The following is an 18,031-nucleotide window of genomic DNA, read 5'->3' as shown; positions in this document are numbered from 1 at the left end:
TCCTAGCTTCACTGAAATCAGCAAGTTGCATACAAATACTTGCACTCTGCAGCTTTAAATTTTTCATAGCGGCACAAAGCTAGATGGCTTAAGTACAAGAATTAACGGCCTAGCAAGTTAATTAAATCTTAACATACAGTAAACCTTGGTAGTTTCCTGCAGTCTCCCAACTGGAATTCCCTACTAACTGGAATTTGTCATTTCCCTCAATACAGATCATCACATTAGCCAATCCAGAAGCAATTACAAAACTATGAGGATCCTGTACCTGCATATTGTATTATTTTATAGTTTTAATGTACTGTTGAAGATTACTTCATGAGATAAGATATAGGAGCAGAATTAAGCCATTTGGCCCATCGAGTCCGTTCTGCCATTCGATCATGGCTGATATGCTCCTCATCCCCATTTTCCTGCCCTCTCCCCATAACCCTTCAACCCATTACCAATTAAAAATCTGACTTACCCCTCCTTAAATTTACTCACTGTCCCAGCATCCACCACACTTTTGGGGTAGCGAATTCCACAGATTCACAACCCTTTGGGAGTAGCAGTTTCTCCTCAACTCTGTTTTAAATTTGCTACCGCTTATCCTAAGACTATGACCTCTCGCCCTAGAATGCCCGACCAGCGGAAGCATCCGCTCCACGTCTACTTTATCCACACCTTTTATCATCTTGAATACCTCAATCTGATCTCCCCTCATTCTTCTAAATTCCAGAGAGTATAGGCCTAAACTGTTCAATAAGGAGTTACTCGCTGACTGACTGCTTCCATATTCATTCATGCTACAAGTATGACACTTTATTCCATTGATAAATGAAACTCTCCATTAAGCGGCATTTTTGATTAACTGGCACGACCCAATCCCCGCAAATGCTAGACAATAAAGATTTTACCATACTAAACTTCAGTACATTATAATATTATCATGGGTGCCTAGCAACATAGAATCCTACAGTGCAGAAGGAGGCCATTTGGCCTATTGAGTCTGCACCGACCACAATCCCACCCAGGCCCTATCCCCGTAACTCCATGCATTTACCCTAGCTAGTCCCCCGACACTAAGGAGCAATTTAGCACGGCTAATCCACCTGAACTGTGGGAGGAAACTAGAGCACCCGGAGGAAACCCACACAGACACGAGGAGCATGTGCAAACTCCACACAGACAGTGACTCAAGCCGGGAATCGAACCCGGGTCCCTGGCACTGTGAGGCAGCAGTGCTAACCACTGTGCTGTCCCAAACTTTTTAAATTGGGAGGCAGGCACAACAAATTAACCTCAGTATGTTAAACGAATACATGCCATATCAAGGCTTTTGCGCATCTCTAATCAACTTGTGGAACTCTGCAAACTGCATTCACACACTAGCCGTGTCTCCTGTTCTTTGACTGTGTCGTGCTTGCCTCCCAATTTAAAAAGTCATCACTTGAACAGGTGAACACACTAGCTTAGAAGTACAGTACATTTAGTGGGCCTAGTGGCATCTAAGAATTATTTCCTCACCGGGAAACAAGAGCTGGATGGAAAAAGAACCACACCAGGACAAACAGGAGAGCAGACTGGGCCATAGGTGATTAAATGCATCTTTCAGACTAGTCCTAAGAATCGGGATCATCAGGCAAACAGAGGAGGCCTAAACTAGAAGCTAGGTTAGCTGACCTAAGCTGAAGTAGTGGTAAGGGTCAGGGAGGAGGCAAAGAAAGGGCATGATCAAATGGTACAGCTTCAAATCACTACCCAGCTAATCCTGTTGGATGTACAGACATGTGGATATTGTGTGGGGGGGGTAGAAAAGATGATCAGGCTTGGTGTTTGCTCCCCTTGAATGAAATAGCCTCTTGCTATTCATTGCCAACATTCAGATGTGAAGAATAATGACCAGGGAAAGGTGGAGGTTGTTCACTGCCCATGAACTATACTCCAATAAGAAGCCAGTCTGCCTTCAAGAGAGAAGGGAAGAAAATTTGATAAAGGGGAGAACGAACCGTGGAGCATTTTGTAATAAACTGTCATTTGCTATTATAACATTGAGTAAAATAATGCAATTTTCCTGTTTCTTGAAGCACACTAATTATTCAAATTGTCTAATAAATCAGATAGAAATCAACTTGCAAATTTCTGAATGCCAGGCAAAGAGGATCAGCCAAGAAGACAAGTACCTACCGCCATGTAAATTAGCAGATAACACAAAAGGAATCTTTTGCATCCAATCCATCACAGCTAATGTTTCTGGTTGCCGGGGGTCACGGATTTTAAAAAATTGGTCAGGGAAGTTGCGATTCAGGTCAAAGTTGTTGCTATTGTTTCTACCAACCACGCCACTCATATCCCCTGAAAATTGAAGCAGGAACGTTTTTAAGAGCTGCACAAGGCACATTTCACATATAGTCTAATCACGCGGTCTGAAACGAGGGCACCAACAATATTGGCTGACTTGTGGAACTTATTAGCATTTTGGAAAACAGAAGGTTGCATCATTTATTCTTGCCCTGGGCATATAGGGAAACATGATCAGATTATGGGCCAGTTTTCAGAGTTGCTAAAAAACTTGAAGTTAACAGAAATTAGTTTATGCAATAACAATTGGTTTGTTTGCAATATCATCAGTGTGTTTTTATTTTTTGAATATCCAAGCCAGTCATATCTATACATGACGACCCAAGTGTTAAAGCACTGAAAATAAAGTTATTTATCACTTCGATAATCCGTGCTCTTAACACATTTTACAGGTGCAGGACCCTTTTGCAGAAATGATTATTTGCCACAGGACTGATCTTAAAAAACATTCTCTACAAGGGCAGACAGCATAACTTTCAGCTCGGAAAAGACCAGTGGAAAATAGTAAAGAAAGCTCAGAAGAAGCAATTTTATTCAGGTCTCAAATCCAACAGAACCATGATTATATTGGAGGAGTGTGGCAACAAAAATTAAAACAGCATTATGAAAGGCAACTGTTGCAGGGCAGACCTCGAAACTCATTACTGAACTTCGGAATTGATTATAAGAATAGTTTCTTTCATCCGTGGTTAAAATATTTCAACAAAGTTTCTTCCAAAATCTATGGTTGCAAATTCAAGACATCACCTTCTGTTGCCATCTCATATCCGTCAGGATTCATGGAAGGCATGATATGGATCCTCGTTTTGTTCACCAAACTGGTTACTTCGGGATCAGTTCCAAAGTTGCTACACAGGTACTCGATAAGATTCAGGAGCAGCTCACGGCCTACCACCTCATTCCCATGCATGTTTCCAATGTATTTGAATTCTGGCTCACCTAGTTAAATAAAAACATTTATGTACTTGGCATGCTTTAATTCATTTTCCTTTTAATTCATTTTCCTTCATACAGCGCTGATTTATTTCCCTGTACACATTGCAAATATTTCTGCTATTAAATTAAGGTTCTGCTGAATAATGCCAATTTACCAATAAAGTTTTGTGTAAAACTGACCTTCTCACATGGGCGTTTTCATCATCTCACACCCAAGTCAGGAGTGGTAGCAAGAATGTTGAGCAGCGTTAAAGACTGGTGTGGACAAGCAGCACCAAGACAAAGTTTGGAGTGGGGGCAGTTGGACAAGAATGTCCAAGGCATTGAAGTAGTTACAACTAAAATTGTGCAGAATAACCCTCAGCTCTTTACCAATTTCTCTGGCATTCCAAATGTTCTAGACTTTTTTTTACATTTAGTCTCGCGAGGGAATATTTATACAGCGATATCTATTTCTTCCTGTGACTTCTCACTTCCACCTTGCATTCTAGGGCAACTGAAAAACTTGCCAAAATATGCGTCACAAAACAGGAATAAACCTCATGACATGGTCATTTTACTCCATTATCTAGACATTATCTCGACACATCCCGATGCATTTACTGAGCAGCTCTCATTTCCAATGGGACAATACAATCTTAGCTCCTAAAACATGTAAGCCAATAAGTTTCAAGGGACCAGCAGGGCTCGAGGTACGGCTTGTTTATTAGACTAGGACAAATGTTCAAAACAAAAACAAACACACTGTTATGAGAGGCAAGGGAAGATGATTATTCCAGATTTCCTTAAATTCTGCTTTGAGTTTATTTATTCGTGTCATAAATAGCCTTACATTAACAGTGCAATGAAGTTACTGTGAAAATCCCCTAGTCGCCACACTCCAGCGCCTGTTCGGGTACACTGAGGGAGAATTCAGCATAGCCAATGCACCTAAACAGAACGTCTTTTGAAGTGTGGGAGGAAACTGGAGCACCTGGAGGAAACCCATGCAGACATGGGGAGAATGTGCAGTCTCTGCACAGACAGCAACCCAAGCTGGGAATTGAATCCGGATCCGTGGCACTGTGAGGGAGCAGTGCTAACCACTGTGCCACATATAGAAAACACACATTTTAACTTTTGTTTGTAGTCAATTAATTGAAAATCAAATTGCAGGCTTGTGACTTGCCAATAACTGGGGGGTGATTCTCCCAGCCTGCTATGCTGCTCTAGCAACGCAGCAGGCCGGGAGACTCAAGTGGAGGCCATGTAGAGGGCATCCTGCTGGGCGCCATGGCCTCTGCGCGTCTCCAGCCACTGGATTTCCAGCATCGTCAGCTCCGCACCAGAAATCGGAGCGGAGAGAGATGGAGGCGGACCCGGACACCTCTCGGTCAGCAATCAGTGGGGAGAGGGCGGGTGGTGCGGGGCAGGCCAGCAACCGGGAGGCCAGCAGTGCAGGGCTACTCCACATGCACCGATCTCCACTATGACAGATTGGCACATGCGCAGTGGCCCACTCAGCACTATGCTGTCGGCCTCGCCAGTGGGAATAGGCTCCGCCCACAGCTTTTAAATGAGATTTACACTAGTGCACTCTGCAGTGCACAGACTGTGGGAGATTCATTTTGAAACTCCCGCTGAAGAAACCAGAGGGAGTTACTCCAGTTTTTACACAAATTCGGTGCTTAGAATGTTTTTGGGAGAATCCCACCCCCTGGTTTCTGCTGTTGGAACAAGATTCTCTGCAGCACTCAGTTTGAGCCTGGCACTCTAGATGAAATTAAATCAAACTCTATGATTTTCTTGCAACTATACCCATTTCATGGATGCCTGGATTGTCTGATATTTCCATAACATACAAATTCCTTTGCTGCACCGATTTTCCCACTGTATGTAGGTGTGTGATCGCTGGATAGTCTGTGGTGTATTTCCTCAACAGGATCTCCATGTCTGCATAATTATGGTGCCTGAAGTTCACAGGTTCAATGGCTCTGGGCTGAGAGTCATCTTCTATTTCTGATACGTTGTGTGACCTGAAGTCAGTGGAAGTGGTCGTCTCAAAGGTACGATTATCCGCAGCTGCCAGAGGTTGAAGCGTGAAATTAAGTTGCGTGGCTGGGCCCTCAAGCACTTCAATGTCGAAGATAGTTGCAGGCATGTATCTGTGAAGATATGAGCAATACCTCTAGCATTCCTTTTCAAAATATTTTTCAATGAATGACTGAAATCGTATGCATTAACTAATTTTTAAAAAGTAAACTAACTGAAAATTAACCAGACCTTAGAATCGAGACAAACCCATTTAAACTTAATTTTACAACAAGAAGCACAAGTGAAAATTTAACCCCTCAATGTTAAATGGTGAAAAGTTTAGCAGTCAATACAATTCAGGCAGCACAGTGGCACAGTGGTTAGCACTGCTGTCTCACAGCGCCAGGGACCCAGGTTCGATTCCTGGCTTGGGTCACTGTCTGTGTGGAGTTTGCACGTTCTCCTCGCGTCTGCGTGGGTTTCCTCTGGGTGCTCTGGTTTCCTCCCACAGTCCAAAGATGTGCGGGTTAGGTTGATTGGCCATGCTGAATTGCCCCTTAGTGTCCTTGGATGTGCAGGTTAGAGGGATTAGCACAGTAAATGTGTGGAGTTGTGGGGATAGGGCCCGGAGTGGGATTGTTGTCAGTGCAGACTCGATGGGCCGAATGGCCTCCTTCTGCACTGTAGGGTCTCTAAATGACATTATTACAGCTTGCTCTTTGTTTTCAATGATCAGTTACATTTTTCACTTAAATTAGCACCAATATGATGCATCTCTCATTGTTTAGATCAAGAGATCTTAACTCCCTTCACCATCAGCACAAGTGTGCACCAGCCACAAAATGCACTGCAGCAACTTCTTCAACAGCACCTTCTTCAACAGCACCTTCCAAACCAGTTCTTCCTCGTGATAGAGATCACAAGGGCAACAGGCACATGGGAACACCACCATCTTCAAGTTTTCCAAGTCACACACCATCCTGACTTGGGAGATGTATTGCTGTACCTATACTGTCGCTGGGTCAAAAATGCTGGAGCTCCTTCCTCAAACGGTGCTGCAGACATAACTGCACTACAAGGTGCGCAGTGGCTCACCACTATCTTCCACGGGGCAATTAGGGATGGGCAGTAAATGTGCTCTGTTGAATGGTCTGGCTTTGTGAGGCATATTTCTTTGTCAACTAATCAGAGAGTATCATTCGTCTTTCACTTTTCTTACCCTTGTGCAACAACCGTTACATTGTAGGTCCCTGGTACTAGCAACCTGTGGAAATCACCAAAATTGCCAGTTGTGATGTTATGGTCAATGCCAACAACTACAATAGTTGCGTTAGAAATTCCCCAGCCAAATACAGCATCTGTGACAAATCCTGCAATACCAATATGGACCTGCAAAATACAAGAAAGAATCGCATTTTCTAATTAATTTGACAGTTGATATTTATGAGAAATGATCAGCAGCTACTCAGAATACATCAAACTGGAGTAAATCCATAAAATGTTTTAAGCCCAAATTATCTAGGATCCATTTAATTCTGGACATCACTTAGCATTTTGTGAGTTCTCTCTTTTGGATGGCATGGAGGGAAGAGAGTTAGTTTGTCTGTAGTACTGTCTTCCCAAATTGTAGTCTAAAAACAGGTCGAGGGTGCTGGATCAATTGAAACTTGATTAATAAAGTTGGGGTAAAAGGATATAGAGGAAAGAAAGCAAAATAAAGTTGTGGTCCAAGCTCAAGGATAGGAATGGTCTATTCCTGCTCCTGTGCACATACACTCGTAATCACATTGGAATGTTTCATTGTTTTGTAGAGCATTTTGGGATATCCCAAGGAGTTGAAAAGCAGTATAGAAGCATAGAAACTTTAAGCTGCATACATGCGCTGTGTCTGTGAAAAATCAGCCATGCTTAGTCCCATGTTCCTTTGTGTCGGGAACCCTATATTTCTGTTTGCTTACCATCCTATCTGGCACCCTGAAGCCTGTAACTATCCTCATCATGACCCAATATATGAAAATTTGAAAATGCTGCTCCCTGTATAGTCATTTGTAAAGCTTGAAAACAGTAATGGACCCAGAGACTCTTGGAGAGAAACGCCCAGTCACCACCTGTGGTTCCTATCAGAGTCAATTCTGTATCCATATTAGCGCTCTCTCTTCATTCCACAGGCTTCCATCTTATTAAGTTTCCATTGAAGATCTTCACTGAATGCTTTCCAAAAGTCCTTTTGTAGCACATTTAGTGTACTACTGATTTACTTCCATCATTATCACATCAAAATCAAACTAGCCAGAAATGATTTGCCAGTAACAAATCCATGCTGGTTCTGCGTGATTAACCCATGCCTTTCCAAATGCACCTGCTGTCCCTAATAATGGTTTCTAATAGCTTCCCCACCACAGGCATTAGGTTGACTGGCCTGTAGTTTCCTGGTTTCACATTAATCCCCTTTTTTGAAGTGTTAAATAATATTAGCAACACTCCAGACCTCCAGCATCGTTCCACCATTGAGGATTGAAAAAATTGTGACAATGCCTCTGTTATCCGAAGAACAATAGTGGTAGAGGATTCGATTGTCGTGGGATTAGATAAGCATTTCTGTGGCTATAAACATGATTCATATTTGATAAACCTTTTTGAGGATGCTATCGTCAGAACTGATAAATGTGCGTCAGTGGACATAGAGCATTTGGATTTTCAGAAGACTTTCAATAAAGTCTCCTATAGGAAGTTGGTTAGCAAAATTGAAGCAATGGGATAGGAGGTAATATTCTGGCATGGATTAAGGATTGTTTAAGGGGCAGAAAACAGTAGAAATAAACGGGTCACTCTCACTTTGGCAGACTGTGACTAGTGGGGTACATTTCAATATTTGGATGTGGGGACCAAAAGTAATATTTACAAGTTCGCAGATGACAAAGTTATGTGGAAATGCGTGTTGAGGAAGATGCAAAGTGGCTTCAAGGGAATTTGGACAGACTTAGTGAGTGACAAGAACATGGAAAAATGTGAAGTTATCCACTTTGATCAGGGGACCTCCGTGTGTGGAGTACTTCCTAAATGGTGAGAGATCAGAAAATATTGGTGTACAAAGGAACCCAAGTGCCCTGGTCAATATGTTACTGAAAGCTAACTCGCAGGTGCAGCAAGCAATTGGGAAGGCTAATGATACGCTTGCCTTTATCACAGGAGGATGAATGTAGGAGTAGGGAAGTCTTGCTTCAATTGTATAAAACCTTGGTTGACCGCACCTGGAGTAATACGTTTGTAGTTTTGGTGCCATTACCTTGGGAAGAATATTATTGCCGTAGAGGGAATGCAATAAAAGGTTCACCAGAATTATTGTCAGGACGGCAGGACTGTTCTATAAAGAGATACTAGAGAAAGTGGGCCTGTATTCAAAGAGTTCTGAAGAATGAGAAATTTTCATTGAAACCAACAGAATACTTGAAGGGATATCGAGGGTAAATGCTGACAGCATGTTTCTCCTGGTTGGGGAGTCGAGAACCAGGAAACACAAATTCAAAATAAAGGGGGAAACTACTTAGGACCAAGAGGAAGAGAGTATTTCTTTAAAAACTCAAGTAGGTTGTGAATCTTAGGAAATCTCTGCCACAGGGGGCTTTGGAAGCTCAGTCATCGAGTTATGTTTAAAGCAGAGGTCGAAATATTGCTAAATACCAATGACAAAGGCACATGGGGAGTGTGGGGAAAAAGGCACTGAAGTGGATGATCAGCCATGATCATGTTGAATGGCAGAGTAGGCTCAATGAATGTCTTACTCTTGTTCCCATGTTTCTATCCTTGCTTTTTTCAGCAACCCAAGATATATCCCATCAGAACCGGATGGCTTACCAATTTTCAGCAATGCTTTTTTTTTCAGCACATCACCTCCACCTACTACTATACTGTTAATATACTTAATTATCATCTTCTAGTGTAACCTTTACATCATCCACTTCTTTATAAGTGCTCATTTAATACTTTTGACATGTCCTCTACATCTACATGAAGATTTCCCTTTGGGTCTAATTCTTTCCCTGGCTAACTACTTACATTTTGTGATTAGACAGATTTTAGGATCCAATTTAATATAATCCCTTTTTGCCTCTTGTATTGAATTTTTCAATTCCGTCCTGCACTTTCCATACCTTCCTGGTTATTAAATGGATCTTGTTCATAATGTGCCTAAAGTCTCATTTTTCATAACTGTTAGCTCCTTTGTCATCCAGGATGTATTATTTAGCTTTGGATACTCATACCTTTTTGCGTCAATGGAATAGTTTGTACTTGAACTCTCTCTTCCCTGAATGCCCTCCGTTGAGCTCTGCCCGCTATGCCCTGGAAGCAACTTTCCAATCTACTTGTGCTCAATCCCGTCTTCAATCAATTAAATACAAATTTAAATTTGGCCTTTTCCTCATCATGTTCCCTTACAGTACCTGCTCCATTAGGTTTAGAAGGGAATCACGGTTATTCTCCCATTCTGTACTAAGGGCAGAGGACCTCGGGTGTTTGCAGCAGGTGAGTTCCAGTGTGATTTCGAAACAGTCTCCCTGTAGGTAATTGTAGTCTTGCATCCCTCCTGTAAGGAAATTTAGATATTATACAGTGGACGTACTTGCAGCTATAAACAGTATTACACTTTCCAGTTACAGTACAGTCCCATTTGCCAGTGCATCTACTTAAATATATATATTCACCAATTTCAATATACCACACTTAAAATGAAATTATAACTTATACCCAGTACAGCTTATTCAAATAGAAACAGGAAATGCTGGATAAACACCATAGGTCTGGCAGCATCTGCAGAGAGATAAACACTGGAGTCCATATGATCCTTCTATAGAACAGTTCAAAATTGGCTTAGTGGCAGGAAGCAGAGGGTAATGGTCAAAGTGTGTGTGATGTATTGCAGGGATAGGTGCTGGGTCCCTCACTGTTTGTTGTGTACATTAATGATTTAGACTTGAATCTTTTTTATATTCATTCCTGGGACGTGGGTGTCACTGGCTGGGCCAGCATTTGTTGCCCATCCCCAATTGCTCTTGAACTTTGTATGATCATCAGTTTGCAGGTGACACGAAAATTGGTAGTGTAGTAAATAGCAAGGAGAAAAGCCTTAGATTGTGGAACAATATTGACAGGCTGGTCAGATGTGCGGAACAGTGGCAAATGGAATTTAACCCTAACAACTGAGAGGTGATGTATTTTGGGAGGACTAACACGGCAAGGAAATACACAATCAATGGCAGGATGTAAAGAAGTGCAGAGGACCAGAGGGACCTTAGGATGCATATCCAAAGATCCCCAAAAGGTAGAAAAAGGTGGTTAAAAAGGTATATGGGCTATGGGGAGAGAGCGGGTAAATGGAGTTGAAATCAACCATGATTGAATGGTGGAGTGGACTCGATGGGCCGAATGGCCTTACTTCCGCTCCTATGTCTTATGGTCTATATTAGGTGAGGCACAGAGCAGGAAGGTTATGATGTAACTGTACAAAATGCTCATTAGGCCACAGCTCGAGTACCATGTGCAGTCCTGGTCACCACACCGTAGGAAGGATGGGATTGCACTAGATAGGGTGCAGAGGGGATTCATCAGGATGTAGCCTGGGCTGGTGTGTTTCAGCAATGGAGAGAGGCTGGTCAGGCTGGGGTTGTTTTCCTTAGAGCAGAGAAGGCTGGGGGAAGACTGACGGAGGTGTACAACATTATGTGGGACATAGATGGGGTGAATAGGAAGGAATTTTCCCCTGAGAGGGGCAATAACCTGAGGGCATAAGATTTAGAGGGGATTTGAGGAAAGACACTCACTCGCTCGAATCCAGTCGAGTCACTAAACTACATGCTGTGCATTCCTTTTATTTTATGTACTGTAACTTTACCAATCTATCCTTCCCCATTCTAATCTGTGAAAGTTTAGGCATATTTTATTATTTTACTTAGATCAGTTTAAGTATAATAAAGCTAACCTCTTTCTTAGCTGAACTCAATAAAATCTTCACATTGGTTATTTTTATAATTACATTGCAGCGCGCAAAAGGTTTATAATTACAGCGGGTAAACAGTTAAGCTCTCACTAAATTTGCAATTTAAACTTCTCAAAACAAAAAAACCTATCATGGTTAAAAGAGGAAAAAGAAAAGGGAGCCATTCGATCTCTCCTCACTTGATCGTAACTGTGGCAATAATCTTACAACATACAGATAGTGCACAGAACAGCCAGAAAGCTGATTTCTTGCACAGACCAGTTATGAGGAAAGACTGAAGAAACTTGGAGCTTTGCAGCTTGAAAAGGAAATATCCAAGAGTTGATTTGATAATTAACAGAATGAGAAAGATAAATCCTCAAGACTGATATAAATAGATTATCCTTCATACACAGAGTGAATAACCCATGGGATAGCCTTCTAGAAAGATTGGAGGAAAATTTACTGGCATGACTTCAGAACTAACTGGGTATTACAATGGAGTGAATCTCGCGTCTTTCCGGGTGGATGAATAAAAATGGCCTTCATTAAAAATTCCTTTGTGAACTTTTACACTCACAAACCTGATGGCTCTGGTGATCTGCTGGTGCAATAAATCATTGGCAGCTGACTCTTAACGATTGTTGTAACTGAATGCCAAGATCTTGTTTTCAGCTTTAAGGTAATAAATTGTTGTATTTTATTAGCCTGAACTCAAATATTTGTGGGTGAAATATTTAACTGATGCATAACATTTTTAACTGAATATATTACTCTCAAGTTAATCATTTATGCCTCGGCAAAATCTCCAAACTAAACCACATTAATTATTTAAAATACTGCGAAATGCAGGTCTTAAATTACAATGGCCAATAGCATTTGTACTTGTGCATGCTTCACGAAGTGAACTTAACTTTAAGGTGGAATGGATCAGAACAATGTTCTAATGAGGATCTGTGCCACAGAAGAAACTAGAACACTAACAAAACTGCAATTCTCAATTTAAAGGGCTTTAAACACAAGCCTTGGACTCTGTTCAGTTATTTTGCTGAATGCACAACTGATCAGAGAGCATGAGATGCAAGAACGCAGGCTCTTTCACTGGGATTTTGAAGTTTGATAATATATTTAACGAACCAAGAAATAGAAACATAGAAGTTAGGAGCAGGAGGAGGCCACTTGGCCCTTCGAGCCTGCTCCACCATTCATTACACTCATGGCTTATCATCCAACTCAATAGCCTAATCCTGCTTTTTCCCCATAACCTTTGATCCCATTCACCCAAAGTGCTATATCCAGCCGCCTCTTGAATACATTCAAATGGCAAGAACAGGCTTTAGCTCAGCTTGTTTGAATATTTTGAGCCTGTTAAACAGACTCGAGTGTACCAGGATCATTCTTCATAGCTGGAATCCCAACATCTTTTCTCTCATTTCCTTGCACATCTTCATTTCTACTTTTTGCAGAGTTTGTTGATTCTATTTTCACTTTTTACATGCAAGCCTTTTGTAAGTGTGCTGAAGTATTTTTACCAATTGTTGACACTCTGGCCTCTGAAGTAAATTTCAGTTCAAACCCCAATCAGAATTTGAGTACATAATCCAGGTTGATGCTACAGTGTACTATTAGAGATGTCACCTTCCAGATGTAATGCTGAATAAATTTAAGAACCCACAGCACAATTCAAAGATCATGAAGATCTTCCAGTGTCTCGAGGTGCCAATATTCACATTGAACCACATTGCCAGGAAATAGAACAACTGGTCATTTACTTTTTGTGGGATATTGTTGAACACAAATCACCCGTCGTGTCTGCCTTAATGATCAGCCAAGGTCACTATAAAGTATGAATAAGTTACGTATAAACCAAATGGAAAGTGTCCAAGCCCACAAGACTTAAAATAAATAGTGCCATACGAAAAAGAAAGCAAACTATTATTATTCAATTAATTTGCTTCAGGTTCTGTTGTAACGGAAGATAACTTTCACATTGTGTGGGTAAGCACTGCATACAGGAGTAACAAAATGAATTCAGAGTGCTGACACAAAGCACTGTCCCATGTAACTGGGAGAATTATATAGTCATCCCAATCCTAAACATGTTATCTACAAAGTATATAAGTTTTAAAGATAGCAATTTGCTTGTCAGTACACATTTGGTCAACGATCCCCAAATGCATTATATACTGATCAATGGGGAGGTATGGTACAAAAACAAAATGCGATCCTTAAATAATTCTACTAAAAATATTTTCCCTCTACCCATTTGCGATTTGTTGATCCTCTTTCTCAGGTCTCATGTTTTACACAATTTTACAATAGGGTTTGGGTAGATGAGCTGTTGCCAGGCTCAGGACACAGTCAACATATCATGATCAGTTAACAGCAGGCCAAGAAATTCTGCATCTGATTTTTCATCTCGTCTCTCTCACCCGCACGCTCCATCAGATCAGATAGAGGTGAAGAATCTAGCTTCCACTAGAATGCTCCTCGAAACGGCATGGCAGCGTATGAATCACAGGTGGAAATGTTCTGTTCTCCACCATAAACAGTGACGCAGTCAACAATTTTGCCAGCCCTCGACTTGTTACAACGTCTTTTGGTATTTTGAGGTCAATTGCTTGCTGCATTTCCTCCACACAGGTCTTTAACAATTAGGTGCTGCAGCAGAATTGTAAGCACAAGTTCATCACAATTTGCTGAGATGTGACTGATAAAAATGCTGGACGGTTAAAATGCTATTTGAACACACAATGATGAAATCAAAATGTGATTTACTCAATTCAACATTAATACAAGAGAGGAAGAAGCTTACTAATAATTTTTTTAATTTGTAATTAGAACAAAACATGGGTATCAGAAAATGTCTCTTTACTAATCAAGCTTGGACAGACTGCTCAGCGCTTATCTCGTGAAAGTTTTCCGGTTATCAATAGTGCATTTGTCTCAAGTTTCTCATTTATCTAGGGACAAAGTTGAATACTTGACTATTCTAATACTCATCTGACTTTCTTCCTGTCCTCCACCTTCTGTGAACTACACCTCAAATAAAACTCCCAAACTTTCTGCTTCTATCTTATCCAAATTCCACTCATCCCTCACCTTTGCTGATCTATATTATGTTCTGGTCCCAGTGCCAAACAAAAATCAAAATTCTAAGGCTTGTTTTTTTTTAAAAAAACTCCTTGCTTATCTCTGGCACTATAAAATTCCCGCCACAATCCCTCCGTTCTTCTCAATCTGGTCTTCCCTCGCTCGTATTTCTAAAAGCAAGGTTTTTTAAAAAAGTTTATTTATTAGTCACAAGTAAGGCTTACATTAACACTGCAATGAAGTTACCGTGAAATTCCCCTAGTCGCCACACTCCGGCGCCTGTTCGGGTCAATGCACCTAACCAGCACGGTCTTTCAGACTGTGGGAGTGTGGGAGAAAACCAGAGCATCCGGAGGAAACCCATGTAGACACGGGGAGAATGTGCAAACTCCATACAGACAGTGACCCAAGCTGGGAATTGAACCCAGGTCCCTGGCGCTGTCAGGCAGCAATGCTAACCACTGTGCCACCGTGCAGTGACTCGTATCAAGGGCCAGATCAATGGACACAGTTTTTCATATCCTCTCCCCAGAGCCACCTTATAGTGTGACCCTGATGCCAAAATGAGAATCAAACTGTAGGAGTGAGAAAACAAAAGCAGAAAGAGGGTATTGCTGTTAAACCCAATCCTCATTTTACCGACAGCTATCTACATGTTATGGTTAAAATATTTTGCAACACCAAAGCGCTTGGACAGTTTGAAAATATATTGTCTCTCTGGAATATTCAATTGTTCATCTGTCTAAAACATACTCCAAAATTTTACGCCCCATGAGTAAACATCCTTTCAAATTACTCAGTAAACAATGACGTAAACACCTCATTGTGTAAACCTTTAAATACTACCTGTAGCCAACTTAATTTACATACAATAGCAATTTACAGGATTTACTATAGCTGCTAGAAGCAGGAGGGCAAATAACACGTAACAATAAACACGTAACAATGTGTCATTCAACACAACCTCCTACAACTAACCTGACCATATGCTGCTGAGTAATATCTGCTCCAACAGCCCTGCCTCCCAGCTAATGAGCATGCTCTGATCCCAGCCGTTCCCTCCAAACTATCAAAAGCCAGCTAAAACAGCTGAAAGCAAAAGGCAGCTAAAACTCAAAGTCAACAACTGATATTATAGAATCGCAGAATAGATACAGCCCAGGAGACCATTCAGACCACCATGTGAATGCCAGCTCTTTGCAAAGGCAACTCAGCTGGACCCACTTCCCTGCCCTTTCCCCAGAGCCCAGCAAGTTTTCTCTTGGGTTCAGATCAGGTCAAAAAATGTCAAATTAAAATGGTCCAACTGTGCTTCACGGAAAAGTTCATTCCGTTTTGCCCCGTGCTAAAGGCATCAATCGATACATAAAACAAGTTGGCTGGAATGTTACCACTGTTCACACCGGCAGGATTTTCCCATCCCACTGCTGTGAATGGAGATTTGGCTGGGCGCAAAAAATTCTCCGACCTCGCTACAGCGGGAGCGTGACATGAACAACCAGTGAGATTGCGCCCCGCTTTTTGGAAATGTGTTTGAATTCTATTACCCGGTTAAATAGAACAAGGAACAGATAGCTGGTAAATACAATTTACCAGCTATCTGAATCCGTGACCACATTCCACGTAAAATGACGACTATAACACCAAAATACAACAAACCCATTCAATAAATTTCACATATTCTAACCGCAAAAATCAAGTATTTCAGTCATGGAACCAAGCAACAGGCCTGTCAGTGGTTAAAGGAGATCTGTGAGCCCAATTTCAATCATGAGCAGTGGCATTACCCCTCTTACCTACTAGTATTTTAGTTGCTCTAGACCAATGAAGACTCAATTTTGATTTTCAATTAAATTAAAGACGATAAAAATGCAAACACCAAGTTGTCACACAGCAGTCACAATCATACATTTACTGCAAATGACGTAAAAGCAGCCATTTCCGTTCTGTACTTCAGCTCTGAATACAAATCAAATTTCAGAAGATCCCACTGGAATAGTGGGTGCAACATTCACAAGTTAGGGAAAAATAACAAATTCAATGAAAATTAGCACAATGCAAGTCTAGGCTGACCTTTGATATGGTGCGACAGGTAGAATCCACCCCTCCTTACTCAGAATGCGGACCACGGGCAAGAGATTTGATCCTTCAATAAATTTCAAAGACCTCGAGCATCAGCGCCTGTGGCGTTTCTCCAGTCTAACAGTAGTGTGTAGTTAGAGGTTTTTCACGTTTGCAAGAAATTGATTCTGCAGTAAGTCACAGCAAAATTGCAAAGCTTTTACTACAAGTCTCAGAGAACTTTAACTAAATTGAGTTTTGTTGCAGATCTTCTAAAAAAAAATCAAAAAGAACAAATAATGTTTCTCAGCTCAATCTGTACAAGTGGAACGGGCAGCGACACAGTGGTCAGCACTACCGCCTCTCAGTGCCAGGGACCCGGGTTCAATTCCGGCCCCAGATGACTGTCTGGAGTTTGCACATTCTCCTTGTGTCTGTTTGGGTTTCCTCCCACACTCCAAAGATTGTGGGTTGGGCTGATTAGCCATGCTAAATTGACCCTGTCAGGGGGACTAGCAGGGTAAATACATGGGGATAGGGTCCGGGTGGGAGTGTTGTTGGTGCAGGCTCCTTCTATACTGTAAGGATTCTATGATTTCGAATAGATGCTTTGAAAAGTCGTGAGTTAACAATAGCTCAGAGGCTTGGGAAAGCAAATTATAAATAGTATTTTTGACATTTAATTACCACTCAGGTCCAAAACATTTTATGGTTACAGCACAGAAGGAAGTCATTCAGCCCATTGAGACTGAATGCACGATGGATGGAGTGGCCTCCATGCTGCTCTGTGATTCTGTCAGAGTTGTCCTCTGGAAATCAGATTTAAAAAAATAAATTTATCAAAGTTCAACTGTAGGGAGTTTACAAATTAACGGTCAGATAACAGTTTGAAGCAGGTGCTGCTTTTGGCACCACAAGTCAATTGGAGACTACAATTTGGTCGCCACACTACCAGAAAGATGTGGAGGCTTTGGATGGAGTTCAGAAAAGGTTTACCAGGATGTTGCCTGGTATGAAGGGTATTAGCTATGAAGAGAGAATGAATAAACTGGGATTGCTCTCCCTGGAAAGACGGAGGCTGAGGGGCGACCTGATATAATTTTATAAAATTATGAGGGGCATAGATAAGGTGAACAGTTGGAAGCTTTTTCCCAGGGCAGAAATGACAATGACGAGGGGGCACAAGTTCAAAGTAAGAGGGGAAAGGTTCAGTAGAGGTGTGCGGGGGAAGGTTATTTTTAAAGAGGGGCCTGGAATGCACTGTCAAGTAAGGTGGTTGAGGCAGATATGTTAGTGACATTACCTGGATAGACACATGAACAGGTGGGGTATAGAGGGATACAGGTGGTTGGTGTAGATAGGACAACGTAATCGGTGCAGGCTTGGTGGGCTGTAGAGCCTGTTCCTGTGCTGTAATGTTCTTGGTTCTATTTAACAGGGTAATAGAATTCAAACTGTTCGAGTTGCCAAGGTCAAAGTAGGTCCACAAACTAACAATCCCGTGCCAGCATTTTAGAAAGACCAACAATCTTATCTTGCAAGACTGTTAATAATCTGAGTTATCAAATTATTCTAAAACAGTGTGCAATTTTAAACATTAGCACAATCATG

At 41.4% G+C, this 18,031-nt stretch overlaps 1 protein-coding gene across 1 annotated transcript in view; it reads right to left on the bottom strand.

Moving 5' to 3' along the window:
* LOC144501281 (carboxypeptidase D-like) overlaps positions 1-18,031 on the bottom strand; it is a 71,267-nt gene that overhangs the window by 32,924 nt on the left and 20,312 nt on the right. The window contains exons 3-7 of the mRNA XM_078224836.1: positions 9,735-9,877; positions 6,512-6,681; positions 5,077-5,423; positions 3,091-3,282; positions 2,170-2,337 (exon numbers count right to left, since the gene is read on the bottom strand). Coding sequence (XP_078080962.1) covers positions 2,170-2,337; positions 3,091-3,282; positions 5,077-5,423; positions 6,512-6,681; positions 9,735-9,877 — 1,020 coding nt within the window. The remainder of the gene's footprint in view (positions 1-2,169; positions 2,338-3,090; positions 3,283-5,076; positions 5,424-6,511; positions 6,682-9,734; positions 9,878-18,031) is intronic.

The sequence above is a fragment of the Mustelus asterias genome, chromosome 12 (assembly GCF_964213995.1).
Source record: "Mustelus asterias chromosome 12, sMusAst1.hap1.1, whole genome shotgun sequence".
NCBI classification, from domain to species: domain Eukaryota; kingdom Metazoa; phylum Chordata; class Chondrichthyes; order Carcharhiniformes; family Triakidae; genus Mustelus; species Mustelus asterias.
This window is presented reverse-complemented; position numbering and strand designations above follow the sequence as displayed.